This window comes from Bos mutus, chromosome 18, assembly GCF_027580195.1.
Source record: "Bos mutus isolate GX-2022 chromosome 18, NWIPB_WYAK_1.1, whole genome shotgun sequence".
In the NCBI taxonomy this organism is placed as follows: domain Eukaryota; kingdom Metazoa; phylum Chordata; class Mammalia; order Artiodactyla; family Bovidae; genus Bos; species Bos mutus.
In genome coordinates, this window is record NC_091634.1 from 16185361 (window position 1) to 16204421 (window position 19061).

At 49.8% G+C, this 19061-nt stretch overlaps 1 protein-coding gene and 1 non-coding gene across 2 annotated transcripts; both read left to right on the forward strand.

Moving 5' to 3' along the window:
* Positions 1-14: 14 nt before the first annotated feature.
* Positions 15-19054, forward strand: NPHS1 (NPHS1 adhesion molecule, nephrin). Its single transcript, XM_070387815.1, has 29 exons — positions 15-320; positions 428-643; positions 720-842; positions 1012-1140; positions 1638-1719; positions 2101-2204; positions 2381-2508; positions 2596-2767; positions 2955-3112; positions 3361-3505; positions 3606-3730; positions 5257-5443; positions 5641-5770; positions 5922-6094; positions 6545-6685; positions 6783-6923; positions 7415-7536; positions 8507-8678; positions 8774-8930; positions 9026-9177; positions 10687-10798; positions 10882-11063; positions 12815-12871; positions 15095-15214; positions 15353-15377; positions 15486-15561; positions 15720-15817; positions 15924-16032; positions 18789-19054. The coding sequence occupies exons 1-29, from the start codon at positions 263-265 to the stop codon at positions 18918-18920; spliced, it is 3726 nt and encodes a 1241-aa protein (XP_070243916.1). The 5' UTR covers positions 15-262; the 3' UTR covers positions 18921-19054.
* Positions 18348-18450, forward strand: LOC138991902 (U6 spliceosomal RNA). The gene has a single exon (XR_011467797.1). It is a non-coding gene; the product is annotated as a U6 spliceosomal RNA (small nuclear RNA).
* Positions 19055-19061: the final 7 nt, after the last annotated feature.

Below are 19061 nucleotides of genomic sequence, written 5' to 3' on the forward strand. Positions count from 1 at the left end.
GAGACTGACTTTGGGAAAGGAGATAGAGACTGAGAGAGAGAAAGAGAACCTTAGAGCAGGAAGGAGCATGAGATAGAATACAGGAGGGACAGCAGAAATAGAGAAAGGGCAGGAAGAGAGAAATAGAGAAAGAAAGAAGGAGACAGAAAAAGAGAAACAAAGAGAAAAGTAAGGGGCAGACATAAAGAGGGACCCAGAGAAAGGCAGGCAGACACAGGAGGTGGGCGTGGATACGGCAGACACCAAAGACAGAGGACCTGGGATGGCCCTGAGCACCCACTTCAAGGCTGCACTACTGCTCCTGGGGCTTCTGATGACAGGTGAGTGGGAGCCTGGGCTGTGACCAGAGCCAGGTGGCCCTCATTCCCGTGGCCCCTTCTCCAGACAGACTCTCTGCCCTCTCCTACTGACACCTCTGTGTCCCCAGGCCTGACCCAGGTGCCAATCCTGGCCTCAGCCCCCCGAGGCTTCTGGGCTCTGCCCGAAAACTTGACAGTGGTGGAGGGGGCTGTTGCTGAACTGCGGTGCGGGGTCCGCGCCCCTGGCAGCGCGGTGCAATGGGCCAAAGACGGGCTGCTCCTCGGCCCCGATCCTAGGATCCCCAGCTTCCCGCGGTATCGCCTGGAGGGAGACCCTGCTAAAGGTAAGGGGCCAGACCCTGAGATCCTGAGCCACCAGCCAAGGCTGACCTCGGCCCTGACCTTGGGTCCTACCTGCAGGTGAATTCCACCTGCATATTGAAGCGTGTGACCTCAGCGATGATGCAGAGTATGAGTGCCAGGTCGGCCGCTCAGAGACAGGCCCTGAGCTCGTGTCTCCCAGAGTGATCCTCTCCATCCTGGGTATGAATGAGAGACCCCCCAGGACCCATGAGTCTGGACTTCCGCCCTCACCATCTCCAGAGTTGGGGAGTCCAAGCCTCCAGCCCCGCCCCCGCTTCCTCAGACTCAAAGCCCAAACCCTTATATCCCTCTGGGCGGTTCCAGCTCACCCCAGACCCTTTCTCACCAGTGCCCCCCAAGGTGCTTCAGCTGACCCCTGAAGCAGGGACCACAGTCACATGGGTAGCTGGGCAGGAGTACACGGTCAGCTGTGTGTCTGGGGACGCCAAGCCAGCACCTGACATCACCTTTCTCCTGAGTGAGTGTGGGTGAACTGGTGGGGGCAGTGTGAAGCCCCTGGAGTGGGGAGGGTGTGTATCTGTGATCAGGGCCCTCCTGAGATGGGATGAAGGAGCAGGCATGGGGAGATGCTGAGGGTGGTGTGGGCCCCGGTGAGTGGGAGGGGACATCCAGGGAAAGGACTGAGAATTTTCATAATTGCTGGACCAGGACTCAGGGAAGAAGCTGAGGCTCCGGACAGAGATATGTGTGTCTTTTTGGTGCAGACACGAGAAGCTAGGGGTGGGTGATACAACCTGGCAAGGAGGGGAGGGGACAGGAGAGGCCCAGGACCCAGTCCTGGGGCCTCCGGGATTCAAGGAAGCCAGAATGTGCAGAGAGAATGAAGCTGGTGTTTCGCCTCCAGAACCAGGAGGGAGGGGGCTGTATGTTCATCCTGAAGGCTTTCAGGCCAGGCCTCCAGGATCTACCCTGGGGGAAACCTGCCACTCGTCTAGCCTTCTTGTTAACCCCAAGGTGGACAAACAATTTCCGGTATCTCTGCTAATGTGAATGAGGGGTCCCAGCAGAAACTCTTCACCACGGAGGCCACAGCCAGGTATGGAAACTGGGATGCCCCCCGCTCAGCCTGATCCTCCAAGTTTCTCCATGAAAACCCCATATCCTAGGGACTCATGCATGGGAACTTGGGTCAGGTAGGTACATCTGGGACCCAATTCCCCACCTGGATGCTCTAAAACTTCTTTGTAGGAACCCTAGTTCCAGAGTATCAAGTACAAAGGTTTTGGCCAGGTGTGGGCCTCTGGGACCTCCATTCTCACTGCTGACCCTCAGCTCTCTTCCACGGAGCTCTAGATCCTAAAGGAAATCACCATAGAGACTTAAACTAGGTGTAGGGACCTGGGATCCCCACCTCTCTACCTTGACCACCCAAATTTCAGATGATAATTGACTTAAGAACCCCAATTTCTCACCCTAGGGTGACACCCCAGAGCTCGGATAATGGGCAGTTACTGGTCTGTGAAGGATCCAGCCCAGCTTTGGATACCCCTATCAAGGCTTCATTCACCATGAATGTTCTGTGTAAGTGGAGAACTGAGTCGGCTGTTGGGGAACAGGAAATGGGGGGCCCGGGGAGCACAGGGATTATGGAAGGCTCAGGTTCTCAAGGGAGAAACATGGGGGTTCAGCGGCAGGTTGTGGGACTTGAAAAGAATGGATGGACTCCCCAGGCCCACTGAGTGACAGTTGCTCCCCAGTCCCCCCAGGACCGCCCGTCATAGAATGGCCAGGCCTGGATGAGGGGCAGGTGCGGGCAGGGCAGAGCCTGGAGCTGTTGTGCACGGCCCGAGGGGGGAATCCGCTAGCCACACTGCAGTGGCTGAAGGTGAGGGCAAAGGCGGCATGGAGGTGGGGGGAAGGGTGGGGGCCAGGTGCTGGCTCCGAGCTGGCCCAGGCCTGTCCGTGTCTCCAGAATGGCCAGCCCGTGTCCACAGCATGGGGCACAGAACATGCTCAGGCGGTGGCGCGCAGCCTCTTAGTGATGATCGTGAGGCCGGAAGACCATGGGGCGAGGCTCAGCTGCGAGGCCTACAACAGTGTATCTTCAGGGATCCAGGAACGTGGGGTCACGCTGCAGGTCACCTGTGAGTCCTGGTGCCAGCTGCCCATCTGTTGTCAGTCTATGCCCCAGGGAACCATCTGTTTGTGCCCCCAAACCATGCCGGTCGGATGCCAAAGACCTCATCATCTGTCCCCAGTCTCCTGTCTGTCTGGGCTGATCTGTGAGCTTTCCAGCCCAGCTTAGTGTCTCTCCTCCGTTCATCCCTGCAGTCCCTCCCAGCGCCATTACTATCTTGGGATCTGCGTCCCAGTCTGAGAACAAGAACGTGACACTCTCCTGCATCACCAAGTCCAGTCGCCCACGGGTCCTCCTGCGATGGTGGCTGGGCTGGCGGCAGCTGCAGCCCAGCGAGGAGACGGTCATGGACGTGAGGCGGGGGTCAGGCTCCTGGGTCCAAGGGTGGAGGGAGCTGAGGGCACATCTCCTGGATCCGGGAGAGGAGGGGTCTGGAATCTGGGAAGCCTTGATCCCTGGGGAGCCTGGACTGGCGTCCAGGGCCCCCTGGGTCTAACAAATGAGTCAGTGGAGATGATTCATGGGTCCCTGTTGTGACCTGGGCTGGTATCATGGATGGGGGTTCCCTAGTCCCCAAATCTGAAGCCCGATCCCTGCCAGGGCCTGCATGGTGGCCACATCTCCATGTCTAACCTGACATTCCTGGCGCGACGGGAGGACAACGGTCTGACCCTCACGTGTGAGGCCTTTAGCGAGGCTTTCACCAAAGAGACCTTCAAGAAGTCGCTTACCCTAAATGTGAAATGTGAGCCTCCACCCTTGCCCGGGGGTACCCCAATCCTTCAAGACCCTCAACCTCAGGCCCCAGCCCAGAGAGAAGTCACTCTACCTAGCTTTCCCCACAGATCCTGCCCAGAAGCTGTGGATTGAAGGCCCTCCAGAGGGGCAGCGCCTCCGGGCTGGGAACCGGGTGAGGCTGGTGTGTTTGGCCATTGGAGGCAACCCAGACCCTTCCCTCACCTGGTACAAGGTTGGTGCCCAGCAAGAAGGGTTGTGGGGTGGCCAGGAACATGGGGGAAAGATGAAGCTCTTTCTCTCCTCCAGAGTCTAGGGCAACCTGAGTTTCTTGAAAAATACCGGAGATTTTGAGTTTCAGCAGGGAACTGAAAAGACAAACGCCGTGAGAATTAAATCCAATCTTAGGAAAACTGAGGAAATTCTGGGAAAATAGTAAGAATTCTAGAATTAAAGAATTCTGGATCAGGAATGGGAATTCTAGAGAAAAGGGAATAAATTTCATTACAACTAAAGGAGATTCTGATGAAACCTTGGAATACAGGTAAAATGGCTAGAATTTTAGGGAAAGAGTAAGAATTCCAGAAACAAAGACAAAGGTGGATAAAGGGGAAAGACTAGTAATTCTATAGAACATTTGAAAAATCACTAATTTTAATATTAAGTCGAATTCTTGGGATTGGGAGTAAGAAAATGAAATTTCATTAAAATTTAAGAATTCTGACTGAATTCTTGGAGAATCTTGGGAAACTAGGAATCTAGTGGAAATTCTGGGGGAAAGACTAGGAATTCTAGGAATGAAATTAAATTTCATTTTGTTGTTGTTCAGTTGCTCAGCTGTGTCCGACTCTTTGCAACTCTTTGCAACTCCACGGACGGCAGCACACCAGGCTTCCCTGTCCTTCATTATCTCCCAGAGTTTGCAAAAACTCACGTCCATTGAATCGGTGATGCCGTCCAACCACCTCATCCTTTGTCACCCCCTTCTCCTCCTGCCCTAATCTTTCCCATTATCAGGGTCTTTTCCAATGAGCTGGCTGTTTGCATCAGGTGGCCAAAATATGGAGCTTCAGCATCAGTCCTTCCACTGAACATTCAAGGTTGAATCCTATTGACTGGTTTGATCTCTGTCCAAGGGACTCTCGTTTAATTGGATGGGGAAATGCCAAGAATTAGGGCAACACAAAGGATTCAAGTAAAGGACTAGGATAAGAAGAAGCCATTAGTGGATTCAGAAATCCGTGACCAGGGAATGGAATTAAAGGAAAGATCAAACGAAATCTTTGAGGAAGCTTTGGATTTTAAGAAAAAGAGTTAAGGAGAGGCAAAAATGAAGAAATTCTGGGAAAGGTTTGGGAATTCCAAGGGAGTTTCCCGGTGTAGGAGGTTTGGTAAATATAGTTGGAATGAATTTCGAGGAGTGGGGCTGAGGGTCGGCCGAGGGCACCGACAGTTGCAGCCCTCCAGAGAGCAGAGGAGCGGGGCGGGAGTGGGGGGTGAAGCGTGGGACTGGAGGCAGGTTCAGACTGCAAAATCTCGGGGCTCCAGGGACCCAGTAGACGGGAGAGATGCCGGGTGGGGTCTGCTCAATTCTAGTCCCCATTCCTCTGCCTTAGCCGATGCTCACCGAAGGGGGCGCCTTTTCCTCACCACACAACGGCTTTATTTATCTGGGCTGGAGGCAGCCCACCTAATGGGGACGTCTCGGGAGGCGGGGATGGCAGGGCTCCCCTTGGTCCCCCAGTCAGTCTCGGCCCTTAGGACTCGCGCACCGTGACCGAACCGCGGCCGCCCCAGGAACCACGGCGGGTGCAGCTGGGAAGTGTGGAGAAGTCGGGGAGCATCTTCTCCCGAGAGCTGGTGCTGATCACGGGTCCGTCGGACAACCAGGCCAAGTTCACGTGCAAAGCCGGCCAGCTCAGCGCGTCCACGCAGCTCGTGGTGCAGTGTGAGGGGGCGCACTGCGGGGCTGGGAGGGCTGCTGCGGCGGGGAACTGAGAGGGAGCCTTGGCTGGTGGGGTGGGGGAGTGGAGGCGGCTGGGGGAGGGGTGGATGCTGAAGAGCCCAGGACGCACTCGCGGCTGGGCGGGGCCTGAGTCCCTCCTCTTCACCTCTGAGCCTCGCTCCTCCCACCTGTTCCCGAAGTCCCCCCGACAAATGTGACGATCCTGGCCAACGCGTCGACGCTACGCCCCGGGGATGCCTTAAACTTGACGTGCGTCAGCGTTAGCAGCAACCCTCCAGTCAACTTGTCGTGGGACAAGGAGGGGGAGAGGTAAGTGTGCGACAACCCCCGTCCCTCCCTGGTTCTGATCACATTCCTTTACAGTCAGAAACCTGCCCCCGCCCGACTTGCCGTCCTGCCTGGTACCCGGCACCCAGTACCCAGACTCTAGCTCTGGTCCCGCTCCCGGCCCGGTCTGCAGGCTGGAAGGTGTGGCCGCCCAGCCCCGCCGGGCTCCATTCAAAGGTTCCGCCGCCGCTAGGAGCGTCCTTCTGAGACTCTCATCCAGTGACCACGGCCACCGCGTGACCTGTAGCGCCCACAGCACCGAGCTGCGGGAAACCGTGAGCGCCTTCTACCGCCTCAACGTGCTGTGTACGTGCGCAGGCCTGGCATCCCTCTTGATACCTATCTGACCCTATACTACAATACTTGGGTTACAATATACAATTCAATATAGTACAATACTTGGATACTGTCTTTGACTTTCATTCTTAACTTCAGAAACTTTCCTGCTCTTTATCCTGACACTCGACCTGCACCGATTCCTATCCTGCCCATCCCCCATCTTCCTTTTTTGTCCTGTATCCTAACCCCTGACCTTGACCCGTATCCCGAACCCTGTTTCCATCCTTCAGTCTGACTCTGGTCTCTCTGAACCTAACCCCCCATCTCAGGTCTGAACTTAATTGCTCCCTTGTCCACAAGCTTAAAATCTCGGCGAGACCTCGACTTTAACCCTTTATACCTGCACCTGATCTCAAATCCATCCCCGGGCCCGAACCTTAACAATCTTGACTCCCCGCGGGGCCTCCTCGTTCGCAGACCCTCCAGAGTTCCTGGGGGAGCAGGTGCTTGTGGTGACCGCGGTGGAGCAGGGCGAGGCACTGCTGCCCGTCTCCGTGTCTGCCAACCCCGCCCCGGAGGCCTTCAACTGGACCTTCCGCGGCTACCGACTCAGCCCAGGTGCACGGAGGGGGCATGGAGAGGGGCGCAGGTCTCCAGGACTCCCGGACGGGGTTGAGGGCGGATTTAGCAAGCTCCTCACCTTTACTTCCCACAGCTGGCGGCCCTCGGCATCGTATCCTGTCTGGTGGAGCGCTGCAGCTATGGAATGTGACCCGCGCTGACGATGGCCTTTACCAGTTGCACTGTCAGAACTCGGAGGGCACGGCGGAAGCTCTCGTGAGACTGGATGTACAATGTGAGACCCCTCATCACCGTAGGAAACTAAGGAGCTCTGGGAGCCCCGCCCATCACGGAAGCCCCGCCCACCCAGGGAGTCTTGCCCGCTGTGGAGTTTCCTCTTTATGGAAGCTCCGCCCACCCAAGGGATATACCCATCCTGGAAACCTCCCCATTCTGGGAGACCCTACTGTGACGGAGCCACGCCCACTTTGGGAAACGTGCCCATTAGAGAGACCCTTTGTAGAATCTCTGCCCACCTACTCCGGTCAGGAAGCCAAGCCAATCCACGCAATTCTGGAAGTCCATCAGACCTACTCTTGTCACTACAGTAGCATAGTAGACGGTGGGGACAACCTCACTAACACGGAGAACTTTATTCTAAAGGCAGACTTGATCACACTCGTAACTTTCCTGGGCACCTCTAAGACACCCCTCCCACCTTGGAGCCCTCTTCCACCATGGCCTGTCTGGGCCCAAATGCCTTCCCCAAGCTCCTGCCTTCCCTAGATGCTCCCACCATCCGAGCTCTCCAAGACCCCACTGAGGTGAATGTTGGGGATTCTGTGGACATAGTCTGCACTGTGGATGCCAATCCCATCCTTCCTGAGATGTTCAACTGGGAGAGGCTGGTGAGGATCTAACCTTTGGTAAATAGAGGTGTGGGCTGGGAGATGTGATTTCTTGACTGTAAGCTCCTCGAGAGGAGGGGCTTTATGACCCTATATAACTGTAGTTGTCAGGACATGCTCGAAGAACTAACTGTTGAATGGTAGATGGATAAGTGCATAAGTGAATAGATAATCAGGTGGGTGGGGGGTACATGGTTGGATATATGGATGGATACGTGGTGGGTGGATGAGTTAGTAGATAGATGAATGAGTGGATGGAAGAACAGATAGACAAATAAGCAAGTGAATGAGTGGATAAATGGATCAATAAATTAGGCAATTAGATGATTGAATGAGAGAAATGAGTAGATTGATTAGATTAGAGAGTAGATGGATGGGTAGATACAGCATCGGTGGAAAAGATGTCTATGGAAGGAAAATGGATAAATGGATGGATAGATGGGTGGGTGCACAGGCCAATGGAGAGATGGATAAATAGGCAGCTAGATAAATTGATGAACAGATGCATGGATGTATTGATGTGCATGTGTTTGAGTGAATAGATGGAGTGGATAAGTAGATAGAAGGGTGAATGGATGGGTAGAAGGAACCAAATGGTTAGATGAATGATGGGTGAATGGATGAATGAATGGAAGGGAAGATTGATGGCTGTATGGATAAATGAATGAATTGACAGATAGGTGGATGGTTAAATACATTGATGGATGGGTGAATAGAAGGTTCCAAGCAAGAATGGTTGAGTAAATGGATGGATGAGTAGTTGACTGGATTGGTGGCTGAACGGATGGATCCATGCATGAATGGTTGGATAAATAAATGAATGATTGGGTGGAATGACAGGGAAATTTTTTTCTTTGCTAGGAAGAGTGATTGTGGCTGGGAGATAGAGGCTGCAGATGGGGACTCAGTTTGAGGGCTAATGGAGCTGGGGCTGGACCTGGGGACAATCTCCCAAGTCTTGGACCTCTAGGGAGAAGAAGGGGAGGACCAGAATCTGGATGACATGGAGAAGATGTCAAAGGGATCCACAGGGCGTCTTCGTATTCACCATGCCAAGCTGACCCAGGCTGGTGCTTACCAATGCATTGTGGACAATGGGGTGGCACCTCCAGCCCGAGGGCTGGTCCGTCTTGTTGTCAGATGTGAGTAACAACCAAAGCCCTAACTTCAAGGCCTGCCACTAAATTCACATATCATGTCCTTCCATACACCTCATGTTGAGCTCCAACCCCTCCAGTTGCCCCCCATGTGGAGCATCCCGCTCCCCTAACGAAAGTGGCTGCAGCTGGGGACAGCACTAGTTCTGCCACCCTTCACTGTCGTGCCCGAGGCGTCCCCAACATCGTCTTCACTTGGACCAAAAACGGGGTCCCTCTGGATCTCCAGGATCCAAGGTGAGTCCAGGCCGAACCAGGTAGCACTCCAGCCCTAACTTCGATCCCCCAGCCCCAGTCACCCTCCCTGAGTCCCTGCTGCATCTCCGCTCCAGGTACACAGAGCACACATACCACCAGGGTGGCGTCCACAGTAGCCTTCTGACCATTGCCAACGTGTCTGCAGCCCAGGACTATGCCCTCTTCACATGCATAGCCACCAACCCCCTCGGCTCGGACCACACCAACATTCAACTCGTCAGCATCAGTATGGTGGGAGAGGGCTGGGAGGCTGCTGGGAGGGTAATCCCCTAAGTCAATCCCCCGGTCTCTGGTTGGTCCCAGAATGACAGTGTTCCTGAAACCTGAGAAGTGTTTATGAATGAGGATGGAGTTTTTGCCTGCTCCAAAAGTCCCATTAGAGACTGGATTTTTTACGGAAACTGACAACAAAGGAAAAAATGGAAGGGGTTTCTTATCGCCCCAAGCCTGGTGGCTCAGTGGAAAGAACCCACCTGCCAGTGCAGGAGACACAGGTTCGATCCCTGTTCTGGGAAGATCCCCTGGAGAAGGAAATGACAACCCACTCCAGTTTTCTTGCCTGGAGAACCCCATGGACAGAAGAGCCTGTCATGCTACAGTCCACGGGGTCACAAAGAGTCATGACTGAGTGACTGAATGCAATGCAACTGAAAAGTAGATTTTCAGGAGTCGCTGGATCTAGGTTCAGCTGTCATCAAGAACTCTCCATCTCTCTGGACTACTTTTCTCTGTGTTGGCTATCTTGTAAGGCTTCCTAACAGTGGCATGAAAGTACTAGAATTAAGATCCACTGGCTCCCCTTGACTCCCAGCCCATTCCTGACCAATCAGGTGGTGAAAGGAAGACAACCTGATTGTTGTTCTTGTTGACCAGACCCAGTCATGTGTCCATCCTACAAGGAGGGGAGTCACTTCCATCAGATGCACGTGGCCTGAGAATGTGGGCGAGTGACTCTCCAATGGGTATTCAGTGTTCTGTAACCAGAAGAAATGAGGGGAATGGATATGAGATAGACACAAAAGTCCACTACAAGAAACATGTGTCATACAGTCAATCTTCATCATTGGCAGAGTCTGTATTTACAGTTTTGCCTACTTGTTAGAACTTATTCATAAGTCCCAAATCAATACTCATTCTGCTTTCCCAGACATTCAGGGGACTGTAAAGAGGGGATGAAAAATTTGAGTCACGCAATGAGTACACTCTCAGCAGAGGTGGAACAAGACGACACTCTGCCTTCTTACAGCTCTCGCTTTTTGCACCTTTGTGCTTTTTGTTAATCGTTTTGCTACATAAAATGGCCCTCAAGCACAGCACTAAAGTGCTGTCTGGTGTTCCTAAGCTCAGGAAGGCTGAGATGCGCCATTTGGAGAAAATACGTGTGTTTGGTAAGCTTTGAACAGGTTTGAGTTCCAGCAATTCATTCAATGTTAATGAATCAACAGGTATATTAAATAAGATATCTTTAAGCAGAAACATGCATAATACAATATCATGCATTAATTGGTTGATGAAAATGTTGTGACTGGAGGCTCGTGGGAGTCTAAGCCTGAATTTCCCTTGGAAGCAATGGCTTGGTATTTGCTAATTGAATGTTCCCATTGACTTTAGAGAACATAACCACCATGAATAATGAGACTCAACTACATATTTGAAATCATTCTTAGCAAGAATCTGGAAGGAATCTTCCAGAATCCTTCTGAATCCTCTATGTCCCCCATCCCTCACCTCAAAGGCCGCCCTGATCCGCCATTGGGACTGAAGGCTGTGAGCATGACCCCATATTCAGTGGGCCTGGAGTGGAAGCCTGGCTTTGATGGGGGCTTGCCACAGAGGTTCCAAATCAGGTAGGTCTCTATCATGAAAGGAAAGGGTTGTAGCCAATAGGGCTGGGGTACCTTCCTGATTGACTGCCCTCCCTTTTATGCAGGTATGAGGCTCTGGAGACTCCAGGGTTCCTCTACATGGATGTCCTACCACCCCAGGCCACCACCTTCACACTGACCGGGCTGCAGCCTTCTACACGATACAGGGTCTGGTTGCTGGCCAGCAATGCCCTGGGTGACAGCGGACTAGCTGACAAAGCGTCCCAGATCTCGATCACCACCCCAGGTGGGAAGGGACATTCTTGCACAATTTGCAAAATTACTCAGAGGACTTATAGGGTGGAGTCGATACTATTATTCCCTTTTTGCTGATGGAGAAACTGAGGTCCAGAGAGGTTAATCAACTTGTCAAAACTCACACAGGTAGAAGGAGCTACAGATGAAATTTAAACTCAGGCAGATGAACTCCAGAGACTAGTTTTTGCCACTAGACTATACTGTCTGAATGTGATTAGTGACACAAGGGAAATTCAAAGAGAATTTGAATTGAATGAAAATGAAAACAAATTAAAATTGTGAGGGGCAGCTAAAGCAGTGCTTAGCAAGAAATTTATAGCATTAAGTTCTCAGATTTTTTTAAGTCTTCAAATTGACTAAGTTTCCATCCTAAAAAGACTAGGAAAAGAAGGGCAAATTAAACCCAAAGTAGACAAGAGGAAGGAAATAATAAAGAACAGAAATTAATGAATTAGGAAATTGAAAAACAATAAAATAATGAAATCAAAAGCTGATTCTTTGAAAAGAGCAATGTTTATAGAGCTAATCAAGATGAAAAAAGAAAGAAGACACCACTCTTAACCAATATAAGGGATGAAAAAGGGAACATTACTACTGATCCTACAGACATTAAGGGGAAATTAGGAGGTATTACAAACAACTTTATGTCAATAAATTCAGCAACTTTGATGACACAGATTAATTCCTTGAATACGAACGAGAACATGTGGACTCTGGTAGACTACTACAGCGCAGTGGCCAATCACACAGAGCCTGGTTCCAACAAACCTGGTTTCAAGTCCCAGGTCTGCAACTTCCTAGGTGTGAGACCTTAGGCAAGTACTGAAGACTCAGTATAACCTTTGAGCCTCAGTCTGTAAAGATAAAGTGTGTCTCCAGTCTCTGTACCTCAGTTGCTGAAAGTAAGGTCTATCTTAGACAATTGTAAGAAATATATAAATTAATATATCTAAAGCTCTTAGAACAGGGCCCTGTACAAAGCTAGCGCTATGCAGATGCTAATTTAAAGAAATGCCCCCACTCACTTTTTGTTTACTTTGCCCCATGAAAGTTCCCTTTTTCTATCTTTTCCTTTCTGATCAGTTTAGTTCAGTCGCTTAGTCGTGTCCAACTCTTTGCAACCCCATGGACTGCAGCACACCAGGCATCCCTGTCCATCACCAACTCCCGGAGCTTGCTCAAACTCATGTCCATCGAGTCAGTGATGCCATCCAAGCATCTCAACCTCTGTTGTCCCCTTTTCCTCCTGCTTTTTACCCCCTTTTCCTTTCTGATAGGGCAGACTTTTTCCTCGTGGAAGTAAGGACTCTTTCCCATCCCTACAATGTTGCCTCCTCTTTCCCTGTTCCAGTTTTCCCTTTAAGCACTAAAGCATAAAGTAGTACTATATTCACCTCCCTTGCTCTAAAACTTATACCTATATTAAGGCATCCAGAGAACCCTGAATTTTTAAAAATTAATCCCCCAAATTGACAATTCAGGTTAAAGGAGCCTTCTACACCATAAAGCACTCATCAACAATATATTATTTTATTATTAGCATTAGGTTTAGAATGGCTATTAATAGTATCATCATTATCATCAGCAATTTCCAGTTCTATTTGAAATATTCCTAAAGTCAGAAATTAATTCCTATAACTCTCAAAACTGGGTTGCAAAGCTTAATAGGAGACATAGAAATATTTAAGGTTTATCTCAGTTTGTTGATGTTAATTTTCATTCTCTATCTCCACCTCCCAGGTCTAGACCAACCTTCTCGAGAACCCGACTACCAGCTACCCACAGAGCAGCCTGCAGGTAAGTCTTCAATCCCCAAATAGCCCTCTGCCTCTTGAAAACAACTTTCTGGTCTCTAATCCCACCCCCTCTGCCTTATGACTATCATCCCTTAAGACTTAAGTCAGACCCACAGGCCCTCACTCATATCCTTAGCTCTTCCTCTTACTTGAGTGTGATAAATTTTCTTTTTTCCTAATTTACCTGCATGTGATAAAATTTCTCTCTTCCCTGTGCAGAGCCTGTGTCAGTTGGCTTTTGCTGCATAACGAACTATCCCAAACATGGGCACTTATAGCAACAAACATGATTTCTCATGATTCTGTGAGTGGCTGAACAGTTCTGCTCTGGGCTATGGTCAGCTGGCAGCTCTGCTGGGACCTGTTGATCTAGGATAGCCTCTCCTCACTCGTCTGGCAATCTGACTTGTAATTGGGACATTGGAGATCACCAGGTCACAAGTGTCTCCTTGGCTCGTTCACATGGAGGTGGTCACTAGAGTCCTAAAAGCAACGAGAGCGCAAGTTCCAATTTACAGGCACTTTTCAAGCTTCGGATTATTTTTTATTTTAATTGTTAAATATTCATTATTTAAAAATTTTTGGGCCAGGCCGTGAGGCATGTGGGATCTTAGCTCCTCAGTCAGGGATTGAACCCACATCCTCTGCATTTCAAGTGTGGAGTCTTAACCACTGGACCATGAGGGATTTCCCTTTGAGCTTCTCATTGTATCTTACTGGCTGAAGCAAGTGGCATGGCTCAACTCAGAGTTAGTGTAGGGGGAAGTCTTAAGAGTACGCATGTTAGTTGCTCAGTTATGTCCAACTATTTGTGACCCCCATGGACAGTACATCGTCAGGCTCCTTTGTCCATGGGATTCTCCAGGCAAGAATATTGGGGTAGGTAACCATTGCCTTCTCCAGGGGATCTTCCTCACCCAGAGATTGAACCCAGGTCTCTTTTTTTGCAGGCAGATTCTTTATCACCTGACCCACCAGGAAAGCTCTCAGACTATGCATATAGTGAGACAATCATGACCATTTTGCAAATAATCAATCCCCTTTAGAGTCTGAGAAGGTTGTAAATGACAGAAATTCAGTTGTTGTTGACAATACAAAGAATGGCTTGGCTCATGAAATTGAAACTCCAATTGTGGCTGGATTCAGGTACTCAAAATGTTCACCAAGAATCAGTTTCCCACTCTCTCAACTTTGCCTTCAACTCTGATGACTTCTTTCTCAGATTTTTCTCTTAAGAAGGCAGAGAAGTCCTCCCACACCTTCAACTTTTATTTCACTTCTTAGCAACTAGCCGAAGCGTGTCCTAGGTGTTCTGCCAAAAATCTACCTTGGGTCAGATGCCAGTCTCTGAACTGATCACTGTGGGAATGGGGATGGGAACTCTTAACGGCCAAGTCAGGCCATGTGTCTTCCATGGAGTCCTATGGAGCCAACCAGACTGAGAGCAGGGAGTAATTACTGGCAAAGGAAAATGAGTCCTGTTAGCAGGAGGTGGGGAAATGGGTGCTGAGCAGATGGCTGCTGAGAGGGACTCAGTCTTATCCTCGGGGATATAGCAGAGGATTCTGATGTTGTCTGAGATGGAAGTTTGTGCAAAGAGGAAGTCATTTGAGATGAAGTTTGAAAGAATAGAAGCTTGCTTGAGATGAAAGGACATTTAAAGACAGACACTCTACTATTTAAAGGCTTAGATGTGTGGGTTTGCCTCAATGATTCTGGAAACAGCCAGCCGTTAGTTTTGTGTGGCTGGAGGGTCAATAGCTGGTGGGCAAGAGTGAAGATGTGGGAAGAGGCCTGATCATAGAAGATCTTGAATGCCCAGCTAAGGACCTGAAGTTCCTCCTTGAGTCCATACACGGGGCTTGGACAAAGGTAGCATTAGCAGTAGCACTGCTAATGCCTTGATTTGAGAAAGGAGCCACCTGCTCTCGGGTGGCAAGAGGAGTGAACATGGGGTCTTCATGGTGGCCCAGTGGTTAAGACTGTGCTTCCAATGCAAGGGGTGTGGGTTCAATCCCTGGTCAGGGAACTATGATCCCACATTCCCTGTGGTGCAGCCAAGACATTTTTTAAAACAGGAGTGGACATAGAAACCCCTGCCCATCTGCTTCCCTGACCTAGGAGGAGGGCTTTGCTTGGTCAGGGACAGGCTTTTTCAGAGAACCTCAATTGAAGTCTGAAACCAATTGTTTGGGCTCATCGAGGGGTGACTTCCACCCCACAGGACCCTCGGAGATGCCCTTGCTGCCTGTGCTGCTTGCTGTTGGAGGTCTTTTGCTGCTTTCGAATGCCTCCTGTGTCGGGGGATTCCTCTGGCAGCGGAGACTGAAGCGTCTTGCTGAGGGTGAGGAGAGACCCTTCTCCTGCTGGGACAGAGTCCAAGGGTGATGGGAACTCTGGGTTTGCTGCATACTGAAGGTCTCCCAGGGCCAAGTGGGCTCAAGGGGTGTATCTCTGACCCCTTTTCCCCTACTTCCCTCAGGCATTTCCGAGAAGACAGAGACAGGGTAAGTGGGGATATCTGTCTGTAAGGAAGACTCTGGGGAGGAGATTTGAGGGTGATAGCTGTCAAAGGGTCAGTGCCCAACTGCCTCCCCATGCCTCCATCCTGGAAGGTCAGAGGAAGACCGAGTCAGGAATGAATATGAGGAGAGCCAGTGGACTGGAGATCAGGACACTCGAAGCTCCACGGTAAGTGGGGGTGGTCCTGACACCCCACTGACAGGGAATTGACTGTGACTAAAATCCCACCATTAGCTTTAGGTTAATAATTGTCCTTTCCAGGAATGATGGAGTCAGAGGATGGAAAACACTTAATGTTTTTTTATTGGTGGGGGGGTTGTGGACAGGTTAGCACAACAGATGTAGAGCCATATTACCACTCCATGAGGGACTTCAGCCCCCAGCTTCCCCCCACGATGGAGGAGGTGTCTTATCCCCTAGGTGAGTGGTGTGCACAGTGGAACATCCTCTCCCCACCTTTGATACTCCTGACATCTAGACCTAGCTATCTGATCATCACTCCCCCTCCCCACTCCAATTCCAGGTCTCAGGGCTCTTGAGGAGGAGAATATGGCCTTTCCTGGGCACCTGTATGATGAGGTGGAAAGAGTGTATGCTCCATCTCGGGCCTGGGGACCCCTCTACGATGAAGTACAAATGGTGAGGAGATTTATATCCACAGAAATATTTCCTAGTTAGTGCCGGAGATCCCCCTCCTACTGCCTGTATTAGTTCAGGTAAGCTAGCTGCTGTAGCAAAGAGGCCTGGCCATAATCCAGTGGCCTAAACAAGACAGCCTATTTCTTTCTCGTGTAGCAGTCAGAGGGGAGTGGCTGTGCTGCACACGGTTATTCTGCAACCCATGCTCTTTCCATTGTGTTCCTCTGCCATCCCCTAGTGCGTTGAACAAGTTTACATGGATGGGCCAGTTCACTGGGGGTTTCAGCTTGTGGGAAAGGGAAAAAGAGAGCATGGTAGAGGCACGACCCTGACTTATGGTCCAGGCCCAGAAGTGTACACACTGCTCTTATTCCACTGGTGAGAATATGGACATGGCCACACCTTAACTGCAAAGGAGGCTGAGAAATGCAGTCTACTTGGCAGCTCTGTGCCCTACTAGGATTCTGTTACTGTGGAAGAAGGAAGGTGTGTATTTGGTTGGATAACTAGCCATCTCCACTATACTGGTTACAGCAGAGAGATAGAAATACTTTTTGGACCCACTCAATGGAAAAGTCAAGAGACAGAATTGTCTTCAGGCCTACGCAGAATTTTCTCTCTAAAGACAATCCCTAGCAAATCCAGGTTTCTATCCTATTAGATTATAAACCTTGAGAGAAAGAGAATGCCTCTTATCCAATCGCTCCAAAGCCCCAACTCGGACTCTTAGTGGTTTAGCTCGGTTCACATAGTTGTTGCTGAATGTTGCTGGTTCACTGAGGCAGGAGATAGAATATATACTAGTTGGACAAATCTGGGGCAGTGTCCACATATGGCATCTGGGATTAGAGGCCAGCCCCACTCAATCCACTGAACTGAGAGTGGGAGAGAGATGCAGAACCCAGAGGGAAGTTAAGATGGTGGTTGGGCAGGCACAGACCACAAACAAGCACCTTGACCACCAACTAAACCCCACCTACTGGCTCACAGAAAGACATGGGGCAGAACCCCTGACTTTCTGTGTGGCCTTGACTAATGCTCTGGCACCTGTGGGCCAAAGACTTCCCTCTGTAACTTTGTTCCCAATGGGGCACCGGCCTCCCCACCACTGTGGAAAGAACGCGATGCTGTCCATGGTGCTGAACACACGTGCCCTCTAAAAGCACAGATAGAGCCTGCACAATTTTCCTGTAAAGGGCTAGATAGTAAATATTTTGGGCTTTGCAGGATATAGTGTCTTCCTAAAAACTACTCAACTCTGCCATAAAAATAGCCATAGAGAATACATAAATAATTATGACTAACTTCCAATAAAACTTTTATTTTTGGACACTGAAATTTGAACTTCATATAGTTCTCACATGTCACGAGTATCACTCTTTTTTAACAAATATTTCTCAGCAATTAAAAAATATAAAAAATATTCTTGGGCAATACAAAAACATGCAACGAGCCATGTTTGGCTGCTTGCTCTAAAGTTTGCTGATCAAAAACAACCATTTTCTCCCAAAGTCTAAGGCAAAGCACATCCTCAGTAAGGACCACCCTGCTGCTGCTGCTGCTGCTTTGCTGCGTTGCTTCAGTCGTGTCCGACTCTGTGCGACCCCAGAGACAGCAGCCCACCAGGCTCCGCCGTCCCTGGGATTCTCCAGGCAAAAGTACTGGAGTGGGGTGCCATTGCCTTCTCCAACGACCAGTGCGCAAGAACACTGGAGTGGGTTGTCATTTCCTTCTCCAATGCATGAAAGTGAAAAGGGAAAGTGAAGTCGCTCAGTCGTATCCGACTCTAGCGATCCCATGGACTGCAGCCTACCAGGTTCCTCTGTCCATGGGATTTTCCAGGCAAAAGTACTGGAGTGGGGTGCCATTGCCTTCTCCAACGACCACCCTACATGGCCTTTAATCTCTTCTATTTTGATGAGGTAGTGTTTTGGACATTCATAAAACCAACAGAATCAAGACTCACATGCCACAATTCCCTAACTGATGTTGTTGTTCTGTTGCTAAGTTGTGTCTGACTCTTTGAGACCCCATGGACTGCAGCACATTGGGCTTCCCTGTCCTTTACCATCTCCCAGAGTTTGCTCAAACTCATGTCCATTGAGTTGATGATGCCATTCAACTATCTCATCCTCTCTGTCTTCTCCTCTTGCTTTCAATATTTCCCAGCATCAGGGTCTTTTCCAATGAGTTGGCTCTTCACATCAGGTGGCCAGTGTATTGGAGCTTCAGCCCCAGCATCAGTCCTTCCAGTGAATATTTAGTGTTGATTTTCTTTAGGATGATATCGTGGGCTAATTAAAAGTTTCACATACCTGCTTCAGCAGCACATATACTAAAACTGGAATGATATAGAGAAGATTAGCATGGCCCCTGTGTGAGGATGACATGCAAATTTGTGATGTGTTCCATATTCAAAAAGAAAAGTTTCACATGTATGACATTTAAATTGCTTTTTGACATGAAATTATGAGTTATCTTGGATTTGCTTTAAAAGAATTCCAGTTAGTGGCAGCAAGGGATGATAGAGATAAAGATAAATCAAGATTGACCAAAGGTTGAAATTAGGTGATAGGTTCACAGGGGTTTATTATAATCACTATCCTCTTTGTATATGTTGGAATTGCCTTTATAATTAGAAGTTAAAACATTTTTCTTTCCTGTGAAGTAGAGCAGGAAGGTGTATCCCCCAGAGCTGCAAACATGACTCACCCATAGCATCTCTCTATGGTTCTAACTCCACCTTTGCTTGTCAGGACTCCTGTGATTTCCGCTGGCCTGGAGACAGATATGAGGATGCAAGAGGAATTTATGATCAGGTGGCGGGAGATCTGGACCCTGTGGAACCCGATGCTATACCCTTTGAGCTGAGGGGACATCTGGTGTGAGAACCTCCTCAACACCCTTTTCCTACACCTGCAAGACACAACATGCCCATTGTCCTTTTTATTCTGAGCTAGGCTGAGCCTGTTAAGTGAGCTCCATTGGACACAAAGAGATGGGGCTTTTTCAGGAGGAGAAGTGGAGGG

What these genes read in the sequence shown, in the direction of transcription:
- NPHS1 (XM_070387815.1), top strand. Translation starts at nt 263, where the DNA reads ATGGCCCTGAGCACCCACTTCAAGGCTGCACTACTGCTCCTGGGGCTT. An exon ending in GGTCCGTCTTGTTGTCAGAT is followed by an intron (nt 8,679 to 8,773) that starts GTGAGTAACAAC and finishes CAACCCCTCCAG; the next exon opens with TTGCCCCCCATGTGGAGCAT. An exon ending in ACCCACAGAGCAGCCTGCAG is followed by an intron (nt 12,872 to 15,094) that starts GTAAGTCTTCAA and finishes TCCACCCCACAG; the next exon opens with GACCCTCGGAGATGCCCTTG.